The sequence below is a fragment of the Brettanomyces nanus genome, chromosome 1 (assembly GCF_011074865.1).
Source record: "Brettanomyces nanus chromosome 1, complete sequence".
Lineage (NCBI taxonomy): Eukaryota > Fungi > Ascomycota > Pichiomycetes > Pichiales > Pichiaceae > Brettanomyces > Brettanomyces nanus.
This window is the reverse complement of record NC_052374.1, coordinates 3,201,252-3,224,655: the sequence shown is the minus strand read 5'-3', so window position 1 is coordinate 3,224,655 and position 23,404 is coordinate 3,201,252. Positions and strand designations below refer to the sequence as shown.

Genomic DNA, 23,404 nt, shown 5'->3' with positions numbered 1-23,404 from the left:
ATGTACAATCTCTCTTTTTTTGAGTTGATTACATGCTCAACTTGTTCTGCTTTATCTTTATTTTTTTTATTATTACTATCGTGTCTAATAATAGCTAAGACTTTTCCTTTCTAATTGCTGCCTGCTGCTTCACCTCTATCGTTGCAGAATAAATCGCGTTCCTCGATCCTTCCAAAGGCTTAATCCATCTTCCCAATCGATGCTCTTTCGATAGTGACGCATATATTCTCACACTATGGTTCTCTTCATCCTCGTAGCTATCTATTCTAGTCACTACTCCCTTGGCTCTATTAAGATCTCCCAATAATTCAAAGCTTCTTAAATCTTCTGCCAGTTTCCATACCTTCAATACCCCATTCCACGAGCCACTCACAAATATATCCGAAAATGGAATTGCATGTATGCTGGTGATCCAAAACGGTAACTGTTTAGGAACCTGCTGTTCCGCTATATTAACATCTCTCTCTGCAGATACGTCAACAGCCTTTATTTTAGGCTGCATACCATGCGCCTGTCTCACTGTGAAAATAGGCTTCTTCTTAGACGTCGACCACAGTGAAACATTACCATTATCAGAACCTGTCACAAAGTGAGAATCATCTACCATCGCAACGCAGTCGATACTTCCCTCCACTATAAACGGAGGAATTGCATCACCTGCATTCTTCCCTAAATCTCTCTCTTGCTTCCTCATTAATTGCTGAAACTTTTCTATCGAATCTCCCCCTCTAAATGTCAATCTGGTCTCATCCGGAATCTTCCATAGCATCGCCGTTCGATCCCGACTACCTACAGTAACACACCTCTCCTGACCTAATGCAGATATGTCTTCAACAAGATCCTGATGTCCATATAGGGTCTCCAATTGTGCCTGTTGATCCACACTGTACGTTCTAATCTTTAAATCACCACATGCAACGTACAATTGATCAGACTTGCGTCTAAATGCCAATCCATAAACTTCTCCTTTCTTACTATTGGTCGGTAATACTTTGAGGCATGCTAAATTTTCTCCAGACCACACTATCAATCTCTTATCTTTACCTCCTGTCACGACATACTTTCCATCCGGACTCACTGCACATGCATATATCTCATCACAGTGTCCATTTTCCAAAGAATCTTTCGAAACCTCCGTGTACTTAACACCTCCTCGGGCATACTTCACCTTTTTAGGCTTCTTTGTACTGTCTCTAATATCCCATTTCGCCAATTCTATGTCTTTTGATGTGGTGTATAGATATGGATACCTGACAGATATTGACGTCAATCCCATATTGGATACACGCCTCACTGTTATATGAGCATCATCCAAGTTCATTCGATTTCCAAAGAACTTGTACACATAACCTTTTTCCTCCGCAACATCTCTCTGAAGTCTGGAGCTAATGATTTCTTCGTCCAAATCCTTTGCATCAAAGGCATAGTCTCCGGTGATTCCATTATCTTGACCTTCCTCTAATCCTCGCTTTAAGTCTGCGAGATATTCTTTAGCGAGCCTCCGACGTTTATCTACAACAGATTCTGCTTTTTCTTCTTCTTCTTTCTGCTTTCTTTCGGCCTCTTCTTCATCCTCTTCTCGATTATCCTCCTCCTCTGAATCTTCTTCAAAGATGTCAGCTCCAACTTCATCGTCTAAATCTTCTGATTCAGCATCCTCTTTTCTATTATCATTATTGTCATTGTCATTTTCATTGTTTTTCCTATGATTGATACGTCTTTTCTTATCACTTCTATTACGAACAGTCGACGTGGCTCTGTTCTTTCTTTTCCTCTTTGCTGAAGGATCTGTAAAAAATGAATCGGTTACCATCGATTGAAGAAACTGAAAATGAACTTTCTATAACCTGTACTATCAAGGATCCTTGGATGTCAAATATCAATCCAATTAGTTCACTCCAAAATACTTCTTCACAAGCAAATATGTATCCCTCTTGTGATTTTGATCCAGAACAAAGATGGCACTAAACTAGAAAAAAAAATAAAAAAAAAAATTAAAGAAAAAATTTTTGTCCTGAAAAATTCAGCTTGAGACATAGATCTAAATCCGTACACCAGACAGAAGAGAGTAGGAGATATTGGGGAGTAGACAAGATGCTGGCAGTTAGATAGGAGATACACAGAGAAGCAGAACAACATGCTATATATAGTTCTCTTTCTCTTTCCCTTTGCCTTTCCTTTTCCTTTTCCTCACCTGATTCTTACCTGCGTCTTAAACACCTGCCTTTTATCACATGATTCCGCTTTTAGAAAAAGAAAGAGAGTCGCGTCATGAATTTACGCGTTTGAGATTTCCATTTCGAAACCACCGTGCCGTTTAACTCTACTCTTTTCTTGCCGTGATAACTTATCTTTGCCAAGCTTCGTTCAAGATGGACGAGAACGTGACAAAAGTATTTGTTTCTGGTGGAAGCACGTTTGTGCGCCACTCAGCCAAATCAGATTTCCTCTATGTGTGTTCTAGCAGTATTCTTAAGGTGTTTGATCTAACGAAACCAGAACAGGAACCGGAGGTGCTTGATGTGGTGAACGGAGCAAAATCATTTGAGACAGGACACAATACGGCATTGGTTGCGTCAAATAATGGTGAATGCCACATTTATGACCTCAAGACACTTAAAGAAACAGCGACTTTGCTACGCTCTCCCTTGGGTCTAACTTCGGCTGTATTCACTCATGGAGGAGCCATGGCATTATGTGGAGGACTTGATGGCAAGTTACAATTGGTTGAAATCAAGAGTTCTGAACATGGTGTGAAGAGTACCGTGGATGTTCGGGAGCAAATTGCATCGTTGTCATACAACGACGTGGGAGATCTGGCTGCTGTGTCTCTTGCCAATGGTGATTTGGCAATTTATTCATACACTACAGCCGAGCCAACGAGGCTGCATACATTCTCTAGCATTTTAGTCGACAAAAGATCTGTTATAGGTGATGCAGACACTTTAAGAGCGGACAGTGGTTTACCCCTCGATGATGACGACGACGACATGGATGGCTTTGACGACGATTTGGATCAAGATATAGCCAACGGTGGTGCTCCTCAGACTCAGCCTATGGGAAAGGATAGTACTGCTAAGTTTTCTTCAGTACGTCCCGATTGGCATCCAAGTGGCGATCTATTAGCGATTCCTACAAGAGTGAGAGAAATTGTGGTCTATGACAGAAGCGACTTGTCCAAACCTAAATTTCAATTTCAGTCAACTAAAGATGGGTCTCATACTAAGCCCATTATTGATTTGCATTGGTCGCCCAACGGTAAGCTCCTGGCATCGGTGGGACTCGATAACAAATTGGTTGTTTGGGATTACAAGACGCAGAGGTCTGTTCAGAGCTTTGATGTTCCTATGAGAGCGTTTAGTTTGTCTTGGAACAGACACTCTGACATGATAATCATTGGAACTACATCCGGAAATATTATTAGATATGAAGTTGAAAGTTCCACATCCAAGTTAGTTTCCGATGAAGCTACCGAACAGGAAGGAGACGAGGAAGAAGAGGGCACGAACGAACACCTGGACATCGATGGAGAGAAAGAGGCGGACTCAAATACTGGGGGATCACCAGGTGCAGATTCGTTGGGCTCAGAGGGTTTGTTTGGTGGCGAAGACGACTTTATCATCGATGACGATGGTGCAGGCTATACTGAGAATGGTAAGAGATCTGCTGATGATATTCATAATGGCTCCGGTGGGATGCATAAGCATAAAAAAGTTCGATTTGACAACCAGTACCAAGGACTGTCAAGACTTCTACCTTATTCTCCCGGTGGAACGCCATGGGAAACCAGCAGAAGGTATCTTACGATTAATCCAGTTGGATATGCCTGGTCAGTGAAACAGGAGGGTTACAATACGGTAACCGTAACGTTTTTTGATCGTAGCTTACATAGGGAGTATCATTTCCGTGACTTTAACAGTATCGATATTGCATCCATGAACGGAGAAGGTATTTTGTTGGCGGGAAGTGCATATCACAAATCTTTGCATGGCTCTAAAGAAAGGGTTAAGGCCACGATGATCTTTAAAACGCATGATCAAAGCCGCAATTGGCAGCGAGAGATACAGCTACAGCCTGGGGAATTTCTAACTTCTGTATCTCTTGGTCCTAATGCTGTGTTTGCATGCTCATCTTTGGGCTATGTTCGCCGATACAGTCTCTACGGACGTCTTGAGAGACTCGAGAAGATGCCTCCCGTGGTGGCTTGCATCAATAGTAGCAAGTATCTAGTGACGGTCACCTACACGTCTCCCTACAATTACAGTTTCAACTTGCAAGATCTAGACGGTAAGTACTATCAAAGGAGCGAAAGTCTTCCTATTAGTGTATCCGTTGAAGGTAAAAGACATCCAATTAGAGGGCTCTTCTTTTCCTCGGATGGAGACCCATGCATTGTCGGCCAGGATAATGTGATATTGGTGCTTAGTCGATGGAGGGATCCTTTACAAGCATGCTGGGTTCCTATATTGGATGCAAATGAAGGTCTCAGACGTATTGCTACGGGTGACAATGTTACCGCATGGCCTTTGGGTTTGTTCAAGGATCAGTTCAACTTTATAGTGGTGAGAGGATCAGAATATCCATCTTTCCCATTGACATTACCATCGGAAATGTCTGTGAAGCTGCCGGTTGGAGACGATTCCGAGGGACAGAAAACGGAAGACACAAATGAGGAAGGAAATGGTATAGACAACGATAGCGACGATCAGCCGAAAGAGAAGAAGAATAGTGGTAATTCAGCCGAAGAAGAACTCATAAGAACAATTGTTCAGGCTGAACTTCTTAATGATGCAATCACCAATGATGATGTTGAAGATGAAACTGCTGAGGAGAGGCTTGCAGCACTTAGCGTTCGATACGATGCAGCATTATTGAAACAGGTGGGACAATCATGTAACGAAGGAGATATTTCGGATGCATTTTATTTATCTACGAAACTTAGAGATGATAGAGCATTGGCAGCTGCTGCCAAAATGGCCGAGCGACTGGAATTGGCTGGCTTGGTAGCTAAGATTAATCGTCTTAGAGAGGCTAGAATGGAAATAGAAGAAGAAGCAGAAGAAGAGTGATATATAAACTACCTAATATACAAAAAGATCTAAACTCCTCCCCCCATACTTATTTTCTTCCTTTGCGTTTTTTCTTATCACCTCCTGTGATCTTATGCAAATCATGTTTCGAGAGCAGCACACCATGGCTAGTGGCTTTTCCAACAGTATTGACACGCAAGCCCCTATCTCTCATTCTTGACTGTTTCTTCATACCGCTACCAATTCTCTCCGTGAACGAGGTGGTGCCATCATCACCTATGCGTCTAAACTCTCCTTTCCTAGATTTGGCCAGAATGATTCCTGCTTCATGAGCCTCTTCTTCATATTTACTGATTCTTTTCAGCTGAGCTTTAACCATACCTTTTCTATAATTCATGGGCATATTTTCCAACTTATGTTTATGAGCTTGGTTTGCTTCTGCTAGCTTCTGCATCCTGGAATCCAGCGTCCTCACTCTTGAATTACCCATCACCTCATCCTGGAAACCCACGTCCGCTCCAGAAAAACCCACGTCCGCTCCAGAAAAACCGTGATCCCCGGCTAAAATATGTGATTCATCAAGTAATCGTTGAAGTTCAAGATCATTCTTCATGTCTTGCTTGTCTTCCTCAGTCTTGGCTTGTTTCAGCTTCTGCTTCTCTGCTAGTTGACCCTTACGCTTGAGTTGTGCCAATGAGATCGGTTTACCACTTCGAAGAATCTTCTTTTCCGATCGACTATTTTCAACCATTTTGGGATCATATTTGTCCTCAAACCTCACAATTAGAGGTGCCATAATGATACTAGATGAGCAGAGTGATCTCCACTAGTGGGTAGATCTGGAGTGGAAAATGAAAAATATATTCGATAATTTTTTCAAAACTGCACAGCCGCGTCGGGTGAAAAAAACCACCCAAGTGAAAAACTGGAAAGTGAGAAAGAAGTTCAAGGATCTAAGATTACGAAGTATCTTGTGGCAGAAAATGACCTACTATGTTGGCTGTATTGACATTCACGGAGGAAAAGTGAAACAGATTGTGGGTAGGACTTTGGATTCGGACGATAATATTTCGAAACATGATTCGAGTCTAGCTACCAATTTTGTTAGTGAGAAGCCATCTTCATACTATGCAAATCTATACAAGATACATAATATTATCCGGACTCATGTGATTAAGTTAGGATCTCTGGAAGAAAATAATCTGGTAGCACTGGAAGCATTAAAGAAATGGCCGGGCCATATGCAGATAGGAGGTGGAATCAACGATACAAACGCTCAATACTGGATTGAAAATGGTGCAGATAAGGTAATTGTAACGTCATGGTTATTTCCAGGTGGAGAATTTGACGAGGCTCGTTTAGAGAAAATCCATGAACTGGTAGGAAGAGAACATTTGGTAGTCGATCTAAGCTGTCGGAAAAGAAGGGACGGAAACTGGGTTGTGGCCATTAACAAATGGCAGACATTGACTGAGATGGAACTTAAGAAAGAAGTGTTTGAGATGTTTGAGAGATACTGCTCTGAATTCTTAGTTCACGCTGCCGATGTGGAAGGATTATGTCATGGAATAGACAAGGAATTGGTTGGAAAACTTGGCGAATGGTGTCATGTTCCTGTGGTGTATGCTGGAGGAGCCAGATCTGTGAATGATTTAGACTTGGTGGACGGATTGAGTAAGGGCAGAGTAGACTTGACGTTTGGAAGTGCGTTGGACATTTTTGGAGGAAAGTTGGTCAAATTTGAGGATTGTTGTAAGTGGAACGAGAGACCAAACAAAGCTTAGTTTACACATCATTAATTTTCATACATATAAGAAAAGCATGCTCTGCTGTAATGTTCAGGCTCTCCTAACCAACTGTGCAACGGATCTACCAAACCCAAATACTGTCCGTATCCAGGGCAGCAAGGTCATTCTAAAAAAGGCAAGCATAAAACCCTGAATTAGTGGCATAACAAGCTGATCGCTAAATATAGTCGAAATGATAACGGAGGCTCCTAATCTGGGCTCTCCTTCTTCTCTTTGTGACTTTCCGACAGTCAATCGTGACCGCTTCTTTGTAGAGGCATTTCTCTTGAGTTTGGCCACAAACGACTGTTCAAAGCGAAGATCTGGCATGGGTATTTTTTCTGACATATTTGTATTGTAGGAAGCAGCAAAGAGGAGAGTACAACTAACTCATCAATCAATCTATGGATCAATCTAGGACCAGGCCTTGCGGTGTAGGGATGCAAAAAAGGACGGAGAAATTTTTTCTCTCCATTTGAGCTCGCGCCTTTTGGGCAGTTGAGCGAAACAAGGAAGCTCCAGAAATGACAAGACAATTGCATACTGCTGCTTCGCTGTTCTTGCTGTTGCTGGTATTGGTATTGGTGTTGGTGTTACGGTAGCACATAAAATAGAAAGAAATGTCGAACAAGGAACCACAAGTGACAATAAGAAAGGCAGGACGTGATGATGTGGACTTCATTCTATCAGACGTGGATATGGCTCTCGCCAACTCCCTTAGAAGAACGATGCTTGCCGAGGTGCCCACGCTAGCGATCGATTTGGTGGATATTCGTACCAATACAAGTGTTTTGGCGGACGAATTTTTGGCTCACAGGTTGGGTCTAGTTCCGTTGGAGAGCGAAGATATCGACCGATTAAAGTATACCAGAGATTGTACCTGTGAGGATCATTGCGAGAAGTGTTCTGTAACACTACAGTTGAAGGCCAGATGCGATTCTGATGAAACAATGAATGTATATTCAAGTCATTTGGTGATGGCTAGCCCGAATACTGGACTAAATCTAGGCCAACCGGTGATCAGAGACCCTCAGAAAAAGGGAGTGCTAATCTGTAAGTTGAAGAAGCACCAACAGTTAAGCATCACATGTATTGCAAAAAAAGGAATTGCCAAAGAGCATGCCAAATGGTCACCTTGTGCCGCCATTGGATTTGAATACGATCCTTGGAACAAGCTGAAGCATACAGACCTTTGGTATGAAGAAGATGTCGACAAGGAATGGCCCAAGAGTGCCAATTGCGAATGGGAAGAGCCACCAGTGCCAGGAGAAAAGGTAGATTACAATGCCAAGCCTAATAGATTTTACGTGAATGTGGAAACGACCGGAGTGTTAAAACCCAACGAGGTGATTTCCAAAGGATGTACAGAATTACAGAAGAAGGTGGCCAACATTGTGTTTGAATTGGATAAACTAGACCATAAGGAGCAGGAGGAACGGGAGGATCGGGCAGGAAGAGGACCAGAAGATACTATGGGTGGCATGGATAGCATGGATACGGGTGCAGACCATTACTATCCATCAGCATCAGGAGAGAATGGTCAGTTCGATACAGATATGAGTGGATCTGCCGGTAGATGGTGAACATTACTTTGTACAAAAAAATATATTAGTATATCTATTATTCTGCGTCGCCGCGACTCGATCGACTGAAAAAGTTTAAAGCTAAAAGTTTGAATTGAACCGTTGAACGTCACATTGAACCGTTGACACTACTAGTTACTTAGATAGTCAATAGTTGGTTGCAAGATGTCTGAATATAAGGGAAAAACCATTGCGCTTATTTCACAGGCTGATCTTCGTTATGTGGGAACATTAGAGGATATTGATGGCAGTAAAGGTACTATTTCATTGGCTAACGTTAGATGCTTGGGAACAGAGGACAGAATATTGGATCCTAGTAAAGTGATCTATCCTTCACCAGAAATTTATGAGCATTTCCAGCTTACCGGAGACAGTGTCAAGAACTTGAACATCTTGGATATCCCAGCGGACCAAGTCCAGGCTATTCCTGTTCCTCAGATGGCACCGTATGCGCAGATGGGATTTGGCATGCCTATGTTTTCACCTGGCGCGGGGGCCGGTACGACGTCTCCTGCACCAGCACCAGCACCAGCCCGTGCACCAGCACCAGCCCCTTCTCCTGCACCAGCCCCTTCTCCTGCACCAGCACCTGCTCCTGCACCAGCACCAGCTCCTGCACCAGCCCGTGCACCTGCACCAGTTGCTCCTACTGTTCGGTCTACAGCTGCACCAGCTCGCCCCAAAACCAAACTCCCAGAAACTCACCAACCCAAACCCGAAGGCATGGGAACCGACTTCGATTTTGATGCAAACAATGCTAAATTTCAGGAAATCGAAAAGAAAGATGATAAAACCAACTCTGAAGATAACGGCGAGTTCTACAACAAGAAATCGTCCTTCTTTGATAATTTGTCCTCTTCCACTCAGGACTCAGATCAGGACAAAATAAGATGGTCTGAAGAGAAGCAGATGAACTTGGATACATTTGGTCAAACGTCTACAAGAAGAGGAGGTTATCGGGGTCGTGGTGGCAACAGGGGACGTGGCGGAAGAGGATATACCGGTGGAAGAGGATATACTGGTGGAAGAGGAAGAGGATACGGGAGAGGAGGGTACAAAAACCGCAGGAATGATTACAATAACTACGATGAGAACAGCAATAGCAATAGCAATAGCAGGGACCAGAGTAATAGCTACAACAACAGCAACAACAACGGTAATGAAAAACCTGCACAAGAGTGGGCTTACTAGTTGAATTTGCTTTTATATAAATATCAAATATTTTGTGAGTAATGTCATGTAAACGAGAGAAACCACAATCGATCGACTTGTCGCTCTCCCTAGTTCTTTCTTCTTCTCTACTTATTTCACGTTACTCACCCCTTCCATCCTAAATGACATCCATCAAACCGTTCCATGCTACCGACTTATTCGACCTAAACCCCATCAATCTTGATCCCCTCACTGAGAACTTTTACATATACTTCTACCTACAGTATCTCAGTGATTGGCCCACCCTCTTCTATAAATCAACCTCCTCACTAGGAACCCCCACTGGTTATATGTTGGCAAAGACAGAGGGACAGGTGGCCAAGAAAGAATGGCATGCTCATATCTCTGCAGTTACTATAGATCCTAACTATAGAAGAATAGGCCTAGGTTCTTACCTCTGTACCACCCTTGAAACCTACACCCAGGATGAAAAGCCCTACTTTGCATTCTTCATCGACTTGTTTGTCAAGTGCAATAATACCTTAGCGATTAACTTTTACGAGAAACTCGGTTACTCCGTTTATAGAAGAGTGATAGGATACTATGGAGGATCCTCCTCTTCCTTAAAATTGCCCAATAAGAATAAGCTGAACGACAATACAGATGCTTTTGATATGCGTAAGAGTTTGAAAAGGGACTCTAATACAGAATGCGTTAGAAAGAATGGTAGAAAACATCATATACTACCGCAAGAAGTTGGTTTTTAATCGAGTAATGTCCAGATATAGTTAAAATAATCAAATATTAAGGTAAACCAAGCAATGAAATCATTGGGCTTTATTTTTCTTTCTCATGTTATGTACTAACAGATGCCTGAAGTAACCGAGAAACCGGTTATGGCCGTCTAAATTATGGTCGTCAAGCTTTTGAATTTTGACCTTCTTTTGACAGAAGGGACAGGTAGCTGCATCCACTATGTTAGTTCTAACTCCTTTCTTCATCTGCTTGGTTTCCTTAATACTACCAATAGCAACAGGTAATGGCATCTCAGTACCATTACTAAAAACACCATGCTGTTTTGTTACATGGTGTAGATATGCAGAAGAATTCATATTGAAAAAGAGTCCATCCACATTGTCTCCGGTTCGTTCGCTTAACTTACAATATGGACATAATCCTTCTCGGCCTTGTCTTTTGAATTCTTCAATTAAATGGCACCTAAATATCGATGGTTCATAGAAATTGATATCTGTACCACTGGTAACAGAAAATCTTCCCGGATCTTCTTCTTTAGTCCTGGGAATCCGACTTTTGGAATTGATATCAAAAATGATATTGCTACCAAAGGCTCCCTCTTTTTTCCTATTTTGGAAATACTTGTTACTGAGGTAATTGAATGAGCAATGGGGAAGAAGATAATCCTCTATTAATTTCTCAAACTTACCGTCACCGGGTACATTCTTAGTGACATAATCTCCCACAATTATAGCTTTTTTCGAATATGTTTCAGAATGTGAGTAGGAGTGCGAACTAGAATGCCTGTGCGATTGAGGCAGAGGTTGAGGACCAGAAATAGTGAATAGAGAATCTGCATTTGTGACTGGTTCAATGACAGAATTTAGAGAAGGAGAATTTTGTGTAATCATGAAATTAAACTCACTAAGAGGCAAAATCCCTTCGTTTTCCTCCTTTATAAGTAAATCCTTTGGAGAAATCCCGTCGGAAAATAAAGGACTGTGACTGTCAACTTTCAGCGCGTAATCCCAATTGCATTCCTCTACGTCTATTTCAGTCTTGGTATAATCGCGAACCTTCGAACTTTCACAATCACTTAGTTCCGTTGATGTCCTTTTAGAGCTTGGGCTTGAAGAACCAAGCACTGAAGATGAACAGTCAATCAAAAATTCGTTATCAATTCTTAAGAGCGCGTCTTCCTTTGCAAGACTTAGGTTGTCTGCAACCTCAACAAGGGACTCTTCAGGCGTATAAGCAAATTCATTCAAGTAAATATCTAAGGATTTATCCTCGAAGGTCATTGTAAGCAAATATATAGCAATGAATGTGTAGTTAATAAATGAGGAACAAGACAACCCAACTATATTCCTTTTAATTACAATCCTTAAATTTCCTGTTCTAGGAAACAAAAATTAATGTTCTGAATACCAAAAATGGTGGTGATAAATATTTATAGCACTATACAGACTCAATCTTAAAGATCCGTTTCTGAGAAATTCTGAGTCGAAGTTTTGGTCTGCTCGTTCGACACCTCAACCTTCTTTTCTTTGTTTTCCTGATTAAATTTCTCTTAATCACTTTGGCCGGCTGATTATCTTCATTATCAGAAGTAACTGGCGTTGAAGTAGGAGTTGAAGGCATCTCAGATACTGTTCGCGTTACCGGCCTAACACTGTTCTCCTTTAAGTTAATCAATAATGCAATGCAAGTTCTTCTCATAAGCGTTATGTGCAGAAAACAGGGGAGATATGAATATAACGGCCGGGCAGGGCAAAGACTCATATTTATATGTATGTGGGAACTGGTCAGAATATATAGATTCAAATAGATCAAGAAACATCAGAATCCTGTATTACCCTATTAGGAAATAGAACAGTGAAAAAACTCTTAAATCATTTTATAGGTCACCAGAACCTCTTCACTTCCAAAGTGCAATGGTCCGGTCCATTGCTCCAGTAGACACTATAATCTCTTGGTGTTTACTATTTGTACCAACAAAGGCAGTTTTAATCCTTCCTTTATGGGTCTTTAATGTCTCTACCACCTTACCTGTACTTAAATCAAAACCCCTGATAGTTCCATCATCACCCAAGATCCAAATACCCTGCTTATCGTCTGGCCGATTCAACAGAATTGGAGAAGAGTACTTATTTTGTGGGGTCATTGAGTTTAAATTTGATACTATAATGTTACGAATAATGGGGAGATTCTGCTTCAATACCCCTCTTATTGACGGAATCATGATAGTAATTACCCGGAGATATGGAACATGATCTGTACCAACAGACACCAAGTTAGTACCTACCTGTGCTAGGGTCATCGGCTGGAAAGAATGACTGGAAAACTCCGAATCATTCAACGAAAGTTTGGCCACCTCTACCAATTTCTCGGAATTCGAGATGATAAACATAGAGATCATAGAGCTATCCGTGGATCCTACTAAAATAACTGGTAGTCCAGATTCCCGGTCAGTCATAGTTAATAGACAGGTAGCTTTAGTTCTGAGTGATTTCTCATCTAATTTGATAATAGCAGGATTATCCTCATTCAGTTGAACTTTGTGCACAACAAATTTAGAGTCCCAGCCAACAGAACAGAGGTATCCCATGTTCTTTGAGAAGGAAATATAATCAATGGATGTAATTAATCGTTTGTGTAATTTGATACCTTCAACTAACTTGACCAACGCGAGTCCATCTCTATCTTTGACCAAACGGCCCACCGTTAAAGATCCTTCCATTCCACACATCAGCACGATATCAGTGTCCGGCACACAGAGAACAGCCTTAATAGGATTACTAGGGTGAAGACCAGAGTTAGACATAAGAAGAGTATTTGCATCCAAGTCATATATGCACAACGAGAGACCGCTAGTAGTGAAAATTCCAACATTGAAATCAGCACCATCCACCTTGATGCGATCGTAGCGTGAGTAGATCACCAACGAATCTTTAAGTATATCTAGCTCTTGCTTATCGGTAGGCTTGACAACAGTCCACATAGGAATCTGAAGTAGTCTATCATTGATGAGCTGAATCTGCTGTGGAGTGTAGACGGGAGAATCATCATCATTGTCATTTAGAGCAGCATTATCCCTCAATTCTTTAAAGTTGACTCGATCATTGACTATGCTGGTAAGCGACTCTTCGACTCTGGCAGTGTTGAACTTACGATTGGCCTCGATTTCGAAGGTTTCAAGGGTCTTTGAAAATGAGTGGTGCTCTAGATAATGTGCAACTATATCTTGTACGTACTCATCAGGTGTCATTAGGGTCTATTCTGCTAAAACCTTAGATAAGGTATGATTGGCGATAACCAGCATTGAAAAACCCCCAAGAGTCACGTGAGATTATTCAGATTAAAACACCTCACACCTCATGGTGGAGATGGATAAAATGAATTGAAGATATACACTATTTTTGTTAAAATTCATCCTAGAAAAATAATTAGAGGGTGCAACATTGATCTGTATTCAATATGCGGTCTCTTGTACTGTATTCTTTGTCTAAAGAGTGTTCATGACCTTGATCAGCTAGCCTTTAAGGTTCTGAACCTACCTATTACGGGAGCACCAGGGCTGCCCATCCCATGGCGGTCGGCCCCCTGTAAAATTTTTCAGGCCGCGAAACTTTTTATCCATTTTTTTTTTATATCAGTTGGTGCCCAATTTTTTCTTCGTAGTCTTGTCTCCTTTATAGTGTTACTTCTTTTTCGGTAAAGAGAACTAAGCATTTCAAGATGGGTAAGGGAAAGCCAAGAGGACTTAACTCCGCTAGAAAGCTCAGAACTAAGAGAAGAACCAATAAATGGGCCGACTCGTTATATAAGTCGAGATTACTCGGTACCGCTTACAAATCTTCTCCATTCTCCGGTGCATCTCACGCTAAGGGTATCGTTTTGGAGAAGTTGGGTGTTGAATCCAAACAGCCAAACTCTGCTATCAGAAAGTGTGTCAGAGTGCAATTGGTCAAGAATGGTAAGAAGGTTACCGCATTCGTTCCAAACGATGGTTGTTTGAACTACGTTGATGAGAACGATGAAGTTTTGCTTGCCGGTTTCGGTAGAAGAGGCAGAGCTAAGGGTGATCTTCCCGGTGTCAGATTTAAGGTTGTTAAGGTTGCCGGTGTGTCTTTGATTGCCTTATACAAAGAGAAGAAGGAAAAGCCAAGATCATGAAGGGGCTTATCAGCTCTGTTGCTTGTTCTGCATATAAGCTTAGCTTTTTCTATATAGACATTATATTAAAGTGTCGTCAGTAATAAGAACTAAGAAATAATGAGTGTAGTTATATTTTTTGTTTGTTTGTATAGACGTTAGAAAGTGTTAACACCTTTTCCTTCGATACTCACTCCACCCTTTTTACTGTTACCCTTCTTCTGCGACATGTGCGTTAACTTTTGGTTCAATCTCTTGAATCTTTCGTCTCTACTCAGAGACGATCCGATACCCATAGCAGCAACGTTCGATTTATGGTGGCCATGGAAAGCCTCTGAGCTAACCTGTGGTGCAATAGTATACACAGATGCTCTGGCTTCCGGTGCTGCAGCTCTCTTTCTTCTATCAGCACTCTCCTGATAGAGACTTTTTTTCTGAAGCTTCTTAACGGTGTCGGCACCGGAGTGTAGTCTTTGCTCGGCTCTGAATTTCTCAGGGTTGAACGATGCTGAGGGAACAGTCTTGGCTCTGTAATTATCCGATCTACCCATAATAGGCCTAGTCCAGTTACTGATCAATTTATCTGCAGTCCTCTTTAATGTAGGATCCACTTTTGCAGATTTCTGATAGAAAATCATCACTTTTCCTAACCCGGACTCACGTAGATGTATCGTCTTTATAGGTAATTTGGTGAGCTCCTTCAGAAGAGTCTTTTGAATCTCATATGATGGTAAGGAAGCATCTGGAAGTGGCTCCATCCATATTCTCACTGCTTCAAGCAGATTGTTATCCAAAATGGAGTCGTATAAGTTCGACTTTAGCAACGTTTGCTTAACCTTGGGTAATAACTTCAACTTATTAGTGGCTGGTTTCTTGTTATTCACACATTCAATGTCTTCATAGGCGGCTTCCTTCATCATATTCTTCAAATCACTGATAGCTTCATCCTGCATGGCTTCTAGATCAACATCATTGTTCTTCTTCCTTTTCTTTGGGTTTTTCATAATGGCCGCAAACTTCCTTTCAAATGCCTCCTGTTTCTTCTCTTTATCGTCCGCATAATCATCTGCTTCTACGTTCACATCAACGACATCTTCTTCAATACCGCTTTGCTCATCTGTGCCTTTTGTATTTATTGTTTCTGCCTTCTTAACCACACCATCACCACTCTCTGAATGTGTCCGTTTATGCTTCGTTAGTTTAGCAACGTCATCTTCCAAATCGGCTGACGATTCAACCAAAACCGACTCTTCTTTCTTTACAACTTCCTGGTTCTCTTCGGGCTGCGTTTTTTCTTCCTGATCAGACATACTCTTATTAAATGACAACGAAACAACTTACTTTGTGCTTCTCTTAATCCGCAGAAACCTTGTTTTTCTGAGGAAATGCAAGCAGGAAAACCAGCATAAAATCGGCCTACATAATTACATTAATTACTTTCTGCTGGAAGATTCTTGAAAAATTTAGTGACCGTTCGATGACCGTCTTGATTCATTAAGCTCACATCCTTTCCACTTCTTCGTTCTTTCTTCCCAACCAAAATTTTCTTACGATATGGATACCGGATTCTCAGAAGAAGACGCTAAAAGACTCAAAGAACAGCAGACAGATCTTACTTTGAAGCTCGCTGCTCTGTTAGCGGTTGGTCTATGGTTAACCCCAACTGCCATCCATTTTGCCAAGATGGCAATGTAAGTCATTTACTTACGTACCTTTATAAACAATAATAACAACCCTGTATATTGATCATTTACCCACGTTCGTTCAGTATTTTACCCAGTTTTGACACCGCCACATAGTAATCCATTTCGGTATTGGTTGCTCCATCTTTCCTCGTTCTACTTTCTGCTATTCCCAATCTTTTATCCAAAAACTCATCCTCTTCTCCTGCTCTGACTAACTCCTTTAGTCTATCGTCTTTAAGTTTCAATTTGATCCTATCTACTTGCTCATAACTCTGCTTGATTTCGTTAGCCAGAAATCTATACGTCTCTTTCAACGGCTTCAAGTTATATTTTTCAACCAATGATGAACCTTGATCCTCATAGTCAATCTTTCGTAACCTCGTTGAAAGCCTCTTCAACAATCGCAAATTCATACTAATTCGAACTGCCATCTCATTTAGTAGTCTATTAGTTTTAAACTGTCTCCCTATTTCTTTCAGTTTATCTTCATATATTGAATCCAACTGTTTAGATCTATCCAATGTCTCGCTATTCACTATCAATCCTTCATGATGTTTCAATTTGATATATCCTGCCTCCACCAAATCATTCGGAATGGTCAGTAGATTCCTCATACTGTAAACCTCAAACTTATCATAGTTCTTGTTGATGAGATGCTCCAATAGACTCTCCAGTTTGGCTGTACCCTTCTGTATATCTTCCTCACTATCTTGTACTACTCCATCGTTTAATTCTGTAACATCCTCATTTACTATCACATCATCTTCTCCAGCTTCTAATGATGCCTTGATCTTCTCCTCTTGCTTCTTTTTCTTATCATCCTCTACGCGCTTCTTTCTCTCTATCAATACCCTTTCCAGTTGTTCCGTGCATTTGTACATGATCTCATTAATCACATTTATTATATCATCAATAATAGCTATGGGTTGATAACCCAGGTGCTCTGTCAAAATTTCGTTTATAGATAGAGATGTCATTGGGTACACAAATCAGCATAATAAGTATCTGATCTACGCGTGGATGCATCTGGTTGCACTGTAAAAGGTGTAGTCGTCCCTAAAGTCAACATCGTCGCTCGTCGCGTCGAATATTGTGATCTGTAATATCATATTTCTAATTATAATCATTCTGAACTACTGTCACTACTACTGTCACTACTATCGTCACTATCGATATCACTATCACTGCTACTTTCTCCCTCTTTACTGTCTGTATCGCTCTTCTGATCTGTATTCCTCTTTTCAGCTTGAGTGCTTTCAGGCTCTTCAGTACTTTCAGGTTCTTCAGTGCTTTCAGGTTCTTCAGTGCTTTCAGGTTCCTCAGTACTTTCAGGTTCTTCAGTACTTTCAGGTTCTATCCTCTCCGGTTTCTCCAACTTCTTGTGCTGATTCAAAGTTACAGGCTGACTATCTCTCTCGGATTTCGGATCTAGTAGAGTTCCTTCTACAAAAATAACCTTTCCGGATGGATGTAGTGCTTTGATACGGAATTGCAGCTTTCCTTCTATAGGAATACCATTCTCGTCAGTCCATTGACCAAGAGATCTTCCAAATATCTTATCTTGAGAGTGAACCGATGATACAGATGCGGAATTTGCACCACTAGGATCGGTATCCGTAACACCGTCAGTGCCGGCACCGGCACCAGTAGACTCATCAGGTTCGACGTCATTAACTGCATCTGCACTTTCAATTCCTCCTTCCCTATATTCATCCGCCTGATTCGGCACAAACTTCCAACTAGCTGGAATATAGTACTTCTTTATAGTTGCATTGAATGTATCGTGTATCAAAAGACCGATGTGCGACTGCGATTGCATGTAACACCACCCATCTATCACATCACCCACTTGAGGACTCCAAATTAGAAAGTCAACCGTGCACCACACAAATGAAAATGGCGTATCGTTACCAAATCTCCCTAGGGCTATTGTTTGGTCTGTGATTTCATCCTTCATTAAACTTTCTTCTCCCAGCACGATCCGAAAGTACGAGATTACAATACCCTTCAAGCTAGACGAGTATGTCATGAGCATCTGGTCCAAATGTTGTACCTTAATGCCCGAAATAGGATCGTTCACATAACATGGTGCAATGGAGACATAAAGCGATGCTCTAACTCTGCGAAAACACTGCGAAAGTCCATCCAAACCCACTTTGTTCGCACTGTTTTGTTGTATTATAGAAGCATTTTTGGTGATCGGTACTGACTCGTTGATTTTCCTTTTCTTCAAAAATAACTCATCGTCTTCCGTCGCAAGCTCCAAGAATGTTCTTTTTGCTGTTTCAATCGACATTTTTACTAGTAGAAAGAGTAACGAGTGCCCTCTAGAAAACAACACTTCTAATGATTTAAAATTTTTTGATGATGAGCATAATTTTTTTTTTCAGGCGGTGAAGAAATTATTAACTATTAAGCACCTATCTTGGTATATCTAGGTGTAAAGTGCTCTAGGACTTCTATTATTCCAACGAATACCGGCTCCATTGGTCTCTCAATATCTTTTGAATAGCTTCGAAAATCTGCCCTCTCCACCAATTTTGAGATTCTTTATGGAAAACTCATCATCTCCTCCTAGTAAACGATCCACGTCACCGTTACCACCACGGAACTGTCTGAATACCATCCCTTCCTGTAAGTTCAAGTACTTTGTTCTGTTGATGAACTGTGGCTTATAGTTCGAGAATTTTTGTCGAAGTTGTTTCTGCATTTGAAGGGGTGTAGGAGCATCTTCCTCCTTTGTATATTCCGGAACGTCTTTGAATCGAACTTTCCGGCTGAGTTTTCCTTTATCGTCATATTCCTTAATGTGCGAATGGCATACAGTGAGATTTCCCCTGGCAGGTATATCGGATACTGCCGATGCGTTAGAAACTGTAGACGCATTAGATGCTGCAGAAGCTGCAGAATTATTAGTTGTAGTCGAACTTCGACTCAAATCACTGCCAGAACGACTCCGTACCACCGACACTCCCTTCATTTGACTTTCAGAATACTTAGAATGTCCTCTTGGTTGCAATTTTTTGCCGTAGATGGATCCATTCTGCGCTGCCTCCATTATGTGTTTCTGTAATCTCTGCTGTGCTGTTGGGGGAGTCTTTGTGATAGCAGCCTTAGCTACGGCAGTGACGCCTGAATAAGGTTTTGGAGACTGTCTCGGGCGAGTGGTCGATATATTTCGACGAATTATTGAAGATGATGGCGAAAGATCACTGCGTCCAGTCGGTACATTTGGTTGCTTCTGCATCTTTTTTGATTCCCTAGAAACTTTCAAAGACTGTACATTTATTAGCTCCCTTTCCTGTCGTCTCTCCATCACTTTCTTTTTCACCTTCTGCCTCATTAAATCCCTATCAAAATCTCCTTGACGATTAGACGAAACTATACTGGTCCACTGTAATTGGATAGTCTTCAAACAAGTAATCATCTTCTGTAATAGTGAAAGCATACTACTTCCAACCTGATAAAACTCCATCAGATACTCGTATTTCAATGGGAAATTACTTCCCTGTCGTGTAAATTTCGATATCGTGGCCAAAAGCATCCCATTCATCTTGGGTTTAACGAAAAAGTGCTCGCATCGTTGTAATGCTATCTTGAGAGGCTCGTTACCTAGACGTCCATAATTGGCAAGATAGCGACCATGATTCAGATAGATCTGCTTGCCATTTCTACGTACAAAAGCATACAAATCTGCAAACCTGAGAAGAACGGTCATGGAACGATGCATGAGAAAAGAATAATGAAGTGTTCTGACCAGATCGGCTCTAGTTTTGATCGCTTTCAACCGATCAAGTTCTGCCTCAAGATCTTGCAATGCTGGTCCAACAAACGAAATAATAGCGGCCAAAAAGCCTAGTTCATTAATCCGTGCAAAAGATCGTATCGCATCCTGAGAAACGCTGTTAAGCAATGAGGAAGGAGGTGATGTATACTTCAGAGACTCTATCGCTTCAAGTTCTGGAAAGCTATATACAGATTTATCGTCTATCTCTTTCCATATCAATTGCTGCTCAGGAATCCGGATTAAACCTCTCTCTTCTTTTGCCTGTTCAAGCTTCGCCTTATAAATCTCAAACGTGTTGATAAGAAGTAGTTCCAACAACTTAAGCGTATCCAAATTACTCTTCAATTGGGGTAAGGTAATTTGGTGTCCTTGTCTTTGTTGACCTTCAGGATCATACCCTATAATGTTGTTATCAAGACAGTCAAAATTGATGGGCGTGATGCTGGCCATCGGGTCTATCGATTGAGTGGCATTAAACTTTCTGCCACCTAGCAAGATCTCTGACCTTCGGTAGATGTTGTCGTTAACGTTGAAGATAATGCCACTTTGTAAGGTTACAAACTTCGAGCACGGAATAGTATTGGATTTCTGACACAAATGGATCAGCTCTTTGACGTATAGAATATATTTGAGTGTTCTCTCTGAGGCATAGTGATACTGAAGCATACGACCATCTAAGAAGTCTAGGGGAATTCCCGGACTGTGTGATTCGTCCGACGTCATATCGGTGCTGCTTGCTGACAATGGGTCCTGAAACCCTGCCTTACAAAGAGATATATACGGGGCAGGCAAAACTGAAATCAAAAAAAATGTGAAACAGTAGTGCATAGCGATTTTCTATGAAATTCGCTATACTATGTGATGATAGTCTAAGTTCATGGCATGTAATCATTATGTACAAGATGCTAATTATATACCGAACCGAGCCTCTATAGAATACATTTATCTCTTCAATACCAAGCAATCATTTCCCGCGATATTTGTCCCCAACTAGCCACCTCCATACAACATCCTGTTGCTCTTTCTTAGCTCTCATCTTGGAATTGTATGTAGCAGCATTTCGGTTCATCATCAGTCTTTTCAATTTAATTTTTATTCTCTGATCCAGCTTATTCATTCGTATTGGACTCACGGTGCTCATTTTTTGCACCAGCCGTAGCTTTCTAAAGGCATAAACTATTATGGTCATTCCGGCAAGACAACTCAATGCCACTACGGCAACAAATGCCAGAGTGGACTCTTCAGTATAGTTTTTCAAGTTCATTCCATAAAATGCTGGCAGGAGGGTAGCAACGGTAAATCCAAGCGTATAAATTGATATCTTCAACTCGTAAACCATGAGTGAATTACGATTGGCGTCTAATATAATGTTCACTATTTCTTCAGTCGATTTAATATTGTTGATGAGAGTCTCTGCCTGCTGAACAATTTCATCGCACTGCTTGTAGTATGCTTCTAGTAACATTTCAACTTCTCCTGTATCAACTTCTTGCTCTTCGGACGCTATGAGAGGTTTCTTAACAGACTGTCCATCAGTATCAGAAGCTTTATTGCTATGCGATTGGCCCTTACTTGTAAAACCACTCATCCAATGCTTGTTCTCAGTAAGATACAGACTCTCAAGATCATCATCATTGTCCAATAACTCATCCAAGGCATTTCGAATCAACAGAGACTTCTGATAAAAAGTAGTCAAGCTCTTTGAGTGAACGAGTAAGTCTCTCAATTTTGCTCGATCAATCTCCTTGTCCAATTGTGCCAATATGCCAGTGCAAACTTTGGAGTGATGCTGCAATTCACCCTCCAAAACTGCCATTACGTTCACTAAGATGCATTCCAGGGCCCTGAATTCGTACGGCTGATTGGGATTGCTGGCATAAAAAGCGGCAGGATTCTCCAAGTTATTTCCATGGACCACTTTGGTTCGCAACTTGGACCCAAGATCATACATGAAAAGACTCAACTTGGAAGCATATTCCGGGTTGGACGTATCAAATATCATGACTTCATTGTCTTTAATGAGCGCTTTAATATGAAGCATGTTAATTAGTATGCAATCTTCTCGAACAGCAATTATCGGTGCCACGTCAATATTAGATGAATCGATCTTCCTGAGATCTCGTGGAAATAGCTTATTTTCTCCAAGAAACTCGGCCTTGGAGAACTTCTTTTGAACCGCTGCAACGTTTCCCTCGCCGTCAAATATAGTGCAACTGATGGTGCTTTGATCTGGTAGGATGGGTTTGAAGATTTTCGATATTTCTGGAAGACTGGGAGTGTCACCACGCAGACTAGTTCCATGAAGGTCTCTTTGGAACCATTGCCTTGTAAGAGGAAAGGCTCTAAAAAACTTTATAGAAGTAGCCCTACTACAAGGCGTACCCAGAAGTCTAAGGTAGTGCCTTGATAGTGCCAATTTCGACATGTAGAGGATGAAAGATGAAAGAAGATAGGTACAATGAAGAATGAATAAAGATAAAAAAATAATTGAGAAATTTAAGACTCTACTAATCAATAAAACTTGAATCATCTATTTCTGCCTAAAGAATAAGTTAACAAGTGAAGATAAAATGAGTCAAACCTAATTAAAGAACTTTCTAGTTGTCGATGGTCCAAACAACTCGAGTCTAATAGCTGGTAAGGCTTTCTCAGAAAGTAGGTGAAGCCTTTCTTCCAAAGTATTGTTAATTTCAATCTTTCCTGTACCATTAGCAAGAATCACCCCTCCAGCGAGCTTTTCAGAAAGAAAATCATCTTCGAGCACTTTAACATCGACAACTCTTCCAGAGACTGTCATGTATTTATCAGTAGCAGCGGCACATGCCTCTTTAGCAACAGTCAAGTCACACTTCTTCACTTTAACAGTCACTTTTGGTTCCATAAAGTCAAGTAAACCTTCCTCAATAAGGCCTACAAGCAATTTCTTGTAAGCAGTTGCATCCTTTGAGAAGTGCTTCAATTGCTCTTCGGCATAATCGAAAATCTGTTGTAAGCATTGCTCTCTCGTGGCTAAGATCTTCAATCTGGTCTTGTTAGCTATGGTGGACTTGGCAATCTGTTGAGCCAACGACGATTTCTTAAATTTTGATTCATATGAAGAATCTATAGAATTCATTTCAGAACGAACAATCGAAGCCTTCTCAATCTCATACTCCTCATCTGCCTTTAACTTGATCTCTTTGGCTTTTTCCTCAGCTTCCTTGGTAATAAAAGCTTCCATCTTCTTCAATTCTCCTTGCACCTGATCGTCCGTCAGAGCTCTTGCAGACGACATAATTATGTATTTGATGAATTGTTCAAACCTCTAAAGAAGGCCCTATGGTTGAACCATATAAGAACAAGGCAGCATCAAATGGAATCGCAAATATCTCGGCATAAATGGCGCGCACAATTTGCTTCCTTATGCTGTGCGAGATATACCAAAAATTAGGGAGTGAGAAGAAAGAAAGCCTAAAGCCCAATACACTGTTCGTTGTCACGCTGTTCTATC

General features: G+C 41.1%; 15 protein-coding genes across 15 annotated transcripts; 6 read left to right on the top strand and 9 right to left on the bottom strand.

Moving 5' to 3' along the window:
- Nucleotides 1-94: 94 nt before the first annotated feature.
- Nucleotides 95-1,813, bottom strand: FOA43_001508 (uncharacterized protein; the record flags this gene model as incomplete). The annotated part of the gene is made up of 1 exon (XM_038921821.1): nucleotides 95-1,813. One exon carries the CDS (start codon nucleotides 1,811-1,813, stop codon nucleotides 95-97), a length of 1,719 nt encoding a protein of 572 aa, XP_038777749.1.
- A 559-nt stretch (nucleotides 1,814-2,372) lies between these two features.
- On the top strand, nucleotides 2,373-5,069 carry FOA43_001507 (uncharacterized protein; the record flags this gene model as incomplete). The annotated part of the gene is made up of 1 exon (XM_038921820.1): nucleotides 2,373-5,069. One exon carries the CDS (start codon nucleotides 2,373-2,375, stop codon nucleotides 5,067-5,069), a length of 2,697 nt encoding a protein of 898 aa, XP_038777748.1.
- A 49-nt stretch (nucleotides 5,070-5,118) lies between these two features.
- FOA43_001506 (uncharacterized protein) lies at nucleotides 5,119-5,826 on the bottom strand (the record flags this gene model as incomplete). The annotated part of the gene is made up of 1 exon (XM_038921819.1): nucleotides 5,119-5,826. The coding sequence occupies one exon, from the start codon at nucleotides 5,824-5,826 to the stop codon at nucleotides 5,119-5,121; it is 708 nt and encodes a 235-aa protein (XP_038777747.1).
- Nucleotides 5,827-6,013: 187 nt separating this feature from the next.
- On the top strand, nucleotides 6,014-6,814 carry FOA43_001505 (uncharacterized protein; the record flags this gene model as incomplete). The annotated part of the gene is made up of 1 exon (XM_038921818.1): nucleotides 6,014-6,814. One exon carries the CDS (start codon nucleotides 6,014-6,016, stop codon nucleotides 6,812-6,814), a length of 801 nt encoding a protein of 266 aa, XP_038777746.1.
- Nucleotides 6,815-7,437: 623 nt separating this feature from the next.
- RPB3 (45 kDa subunit of RNA polymerase II) lies at nucleotides 7,438-8,400 on the top strand (the record flags this gene model as incomplete). The annotated part of the gene is made up of 1 exon (XM_038921817.1): nucleotides 7,438-8,400. The coding sequence occupies one exon, from the start codon at nucleotides 7,438-7,440 to the stop codon at nucleotides 8,398-8,400; it is 963 nt and encodes a 320-aa protein (XP_038777745.1).
- A 165-nt stretch (nucleotides 8,401-8,565) lies between these two features.
- FOA43_001503 (uncharacterized protein) lies at nucleotides 8,566-9,591 on the top strand (the record flags this gene model as incomplete). The annotated part of the gene is made up of 1 exon (XM_038921816.1): nucleotides 8,566-9,591. The coding sequence occupies one exon, from the start codon at nucleotides 8,566-8,568 to the stop codon at nucleotides 9,589-9,591; it is 1,026 nt and encodes a 341-aa protein (XP_038777744.1).
- Nucleotides 9,592-9,734: 143 nt separating this feature from the next.
- On the top strand, nucleotides 9,735-10,319 carry FOA43_001502 (uncharacterized protein; the record flags this gene model as incomplete). Its single annotated transcript, XM_038921815.1, has 1 exon — nucleotides 9,735-10,319. The coding sequence occupies one exon, from the start codon at nucleotides 9,735-9,737 to the stop codon at nucleotides 10,317-10,319; it is 585 nt and encodes a 194-aa protein (XP_038777743.1).
- Nucleotides 10,320-10,379: 60 nt separating this feature from the next.
- Nucleotides 10,380-11,588, bottom strand: FOA43_001501 (uncharacterized protein; the record flags this gene model as incomplete). The annotated part of the gene is made up of 1 exon (XM_038921814.1): nucleotides 10,380-11,588. One exon carries the CDS (start codon nucleotides 11,586-11,588, stop codon nucleotides 10,380-10,382), a length of 1,209 nt encoding a protein of 402 aa, XP_038777742.1.
- A 617-nt stretch (nucleotides 11,589-12,205) lies between these two features.
- On the bottom strand, nucleotides 12,206-13,555 carry FOA43_001500 (uncharacterized protein; the record flags this gene model as incomplete). The annotated part of the gene is made up of 1 exon (XM_038921813.1): nucleotides 12,206-13,555. One exon carries the CDS (start codon nucleotides 13,553-13,555, stop codon nucleotides 12,206-12,208), a length of 1,350 nt encoding a protein of 449 aa, XP_038777741.1.
- Nucleotides 13,556-14,025: 470 nt separating this feature from the next.
- RPS23A (40S ribosomal protein S23-A) lies at nucleotides 14,026-14,463 on the top strand (the record flags this gene model as incomplete). Its single annotated transcript, XM_038921812.1, has 1 exon — nucleotides 14,026-14,463. One exon carries the CDS (start codon nucleotides 14,026-14,028, stop codon nucleotides 14,461-14,463), a length of 438 nt encoding a protein of 145 aa, XP_038777740.1.
- Nucleotides 14,464-14,600: 137 nt separating this feature from the next.
- Nucleotides 14,601-15,752, bottom strand: FOA43_001498 (uncharacterized protein; the record flags this gene model as incomplete). Its single annotated transcript, XM_038921811.1, has 1 exon — nucleotides 14,601-15,752. One exon carries the CDS (start codon nucleotides 15,750-15,752, stop codon nucleotides 14,601-14,603), a length of 1,152 nt encoding a protein of 383 aa, XP_038777739.1.
- A 440-nt stretch (nucleotides 15,753-16,192) lies between these two features.
- FOA43_001497 (uncharacterized protein) lies at nucleotides 16,193-18,423 on the bottom strand (the record flags this gene model as incomplete). Its single annotated transcript, XM_038921810.1, has 3 exons — nucleotides 16,193-17,070; nucleotides 17,142-17,162; nucleotides 17,295-18,423. 3 exons carry the CDS (start codon nucleotides 18,421-18,423, stop codon nucleotides 16,193-16,195), a joined length of 2,028 nt encoding a protein of 675 aa, XP_038777738.1.
- Nucleotides 18,424-18,621: 198 nt separating this feature from the next.
- On the bottom strand, nucleotides 18,622-20,637 carry FOA43_001496 (uncharacterized protein; the record flags this gene model as incomplete). Its single annotated transcript, XM_038921809.1, is given in 2 exon segments — nucleotides 18,622-20,614; nucleotides 20,633-20,637. 2 exon segments carry the CDS (start codon nucleotides 20,635-20,637, stop codon nucleotides 18,622-18,624), a joined length of 1,998 nt encoding a protein of 665 aa, XP_038777737.1.
- A 241-nt stretch (nucleotides 20,638-20,878) lies between these two features.
- Nucleotides 20,879-22,215, bottom strand: FOA43_001495 (uncharacterized protein; the record flags this gene model as incomplete). Its single annotated transcript, XM_038921808.1, has 2 exons — nucleotides 20,879-22,105; nucleotides 22,207-22,215. The coding sequence occupies 2 exons, from the start codon at nucleotides 22,213-22,215 to the stop codon at nucleotides 20,879-20,881; spliced, it is 1,236 nt and encodes a 411-aa protein (XP_038777736.1).
- Nucleotides 22,216-22,495: 280 nt separating this feature from the next.
- Nucleotides 22,496-23,188, bottom strand: VMA4 (V-ATPase V1 sector subunit E; the record flags this gene model as incomplete). The annotated part of the gene is made up of 1 exon (XM_038921807.1): nucleotides 22,496-23,188. One exon carries the CDS (start codon nucleotides 23,186-23,188, stop codon nucleotides 22,496-22,498), a length of 693 nt encoding a protein of 230 aa, XP_038777735.1.
- Between the last annotated feature and the right edge of the window lie 216 nt (nucleotides 23,189-23,404).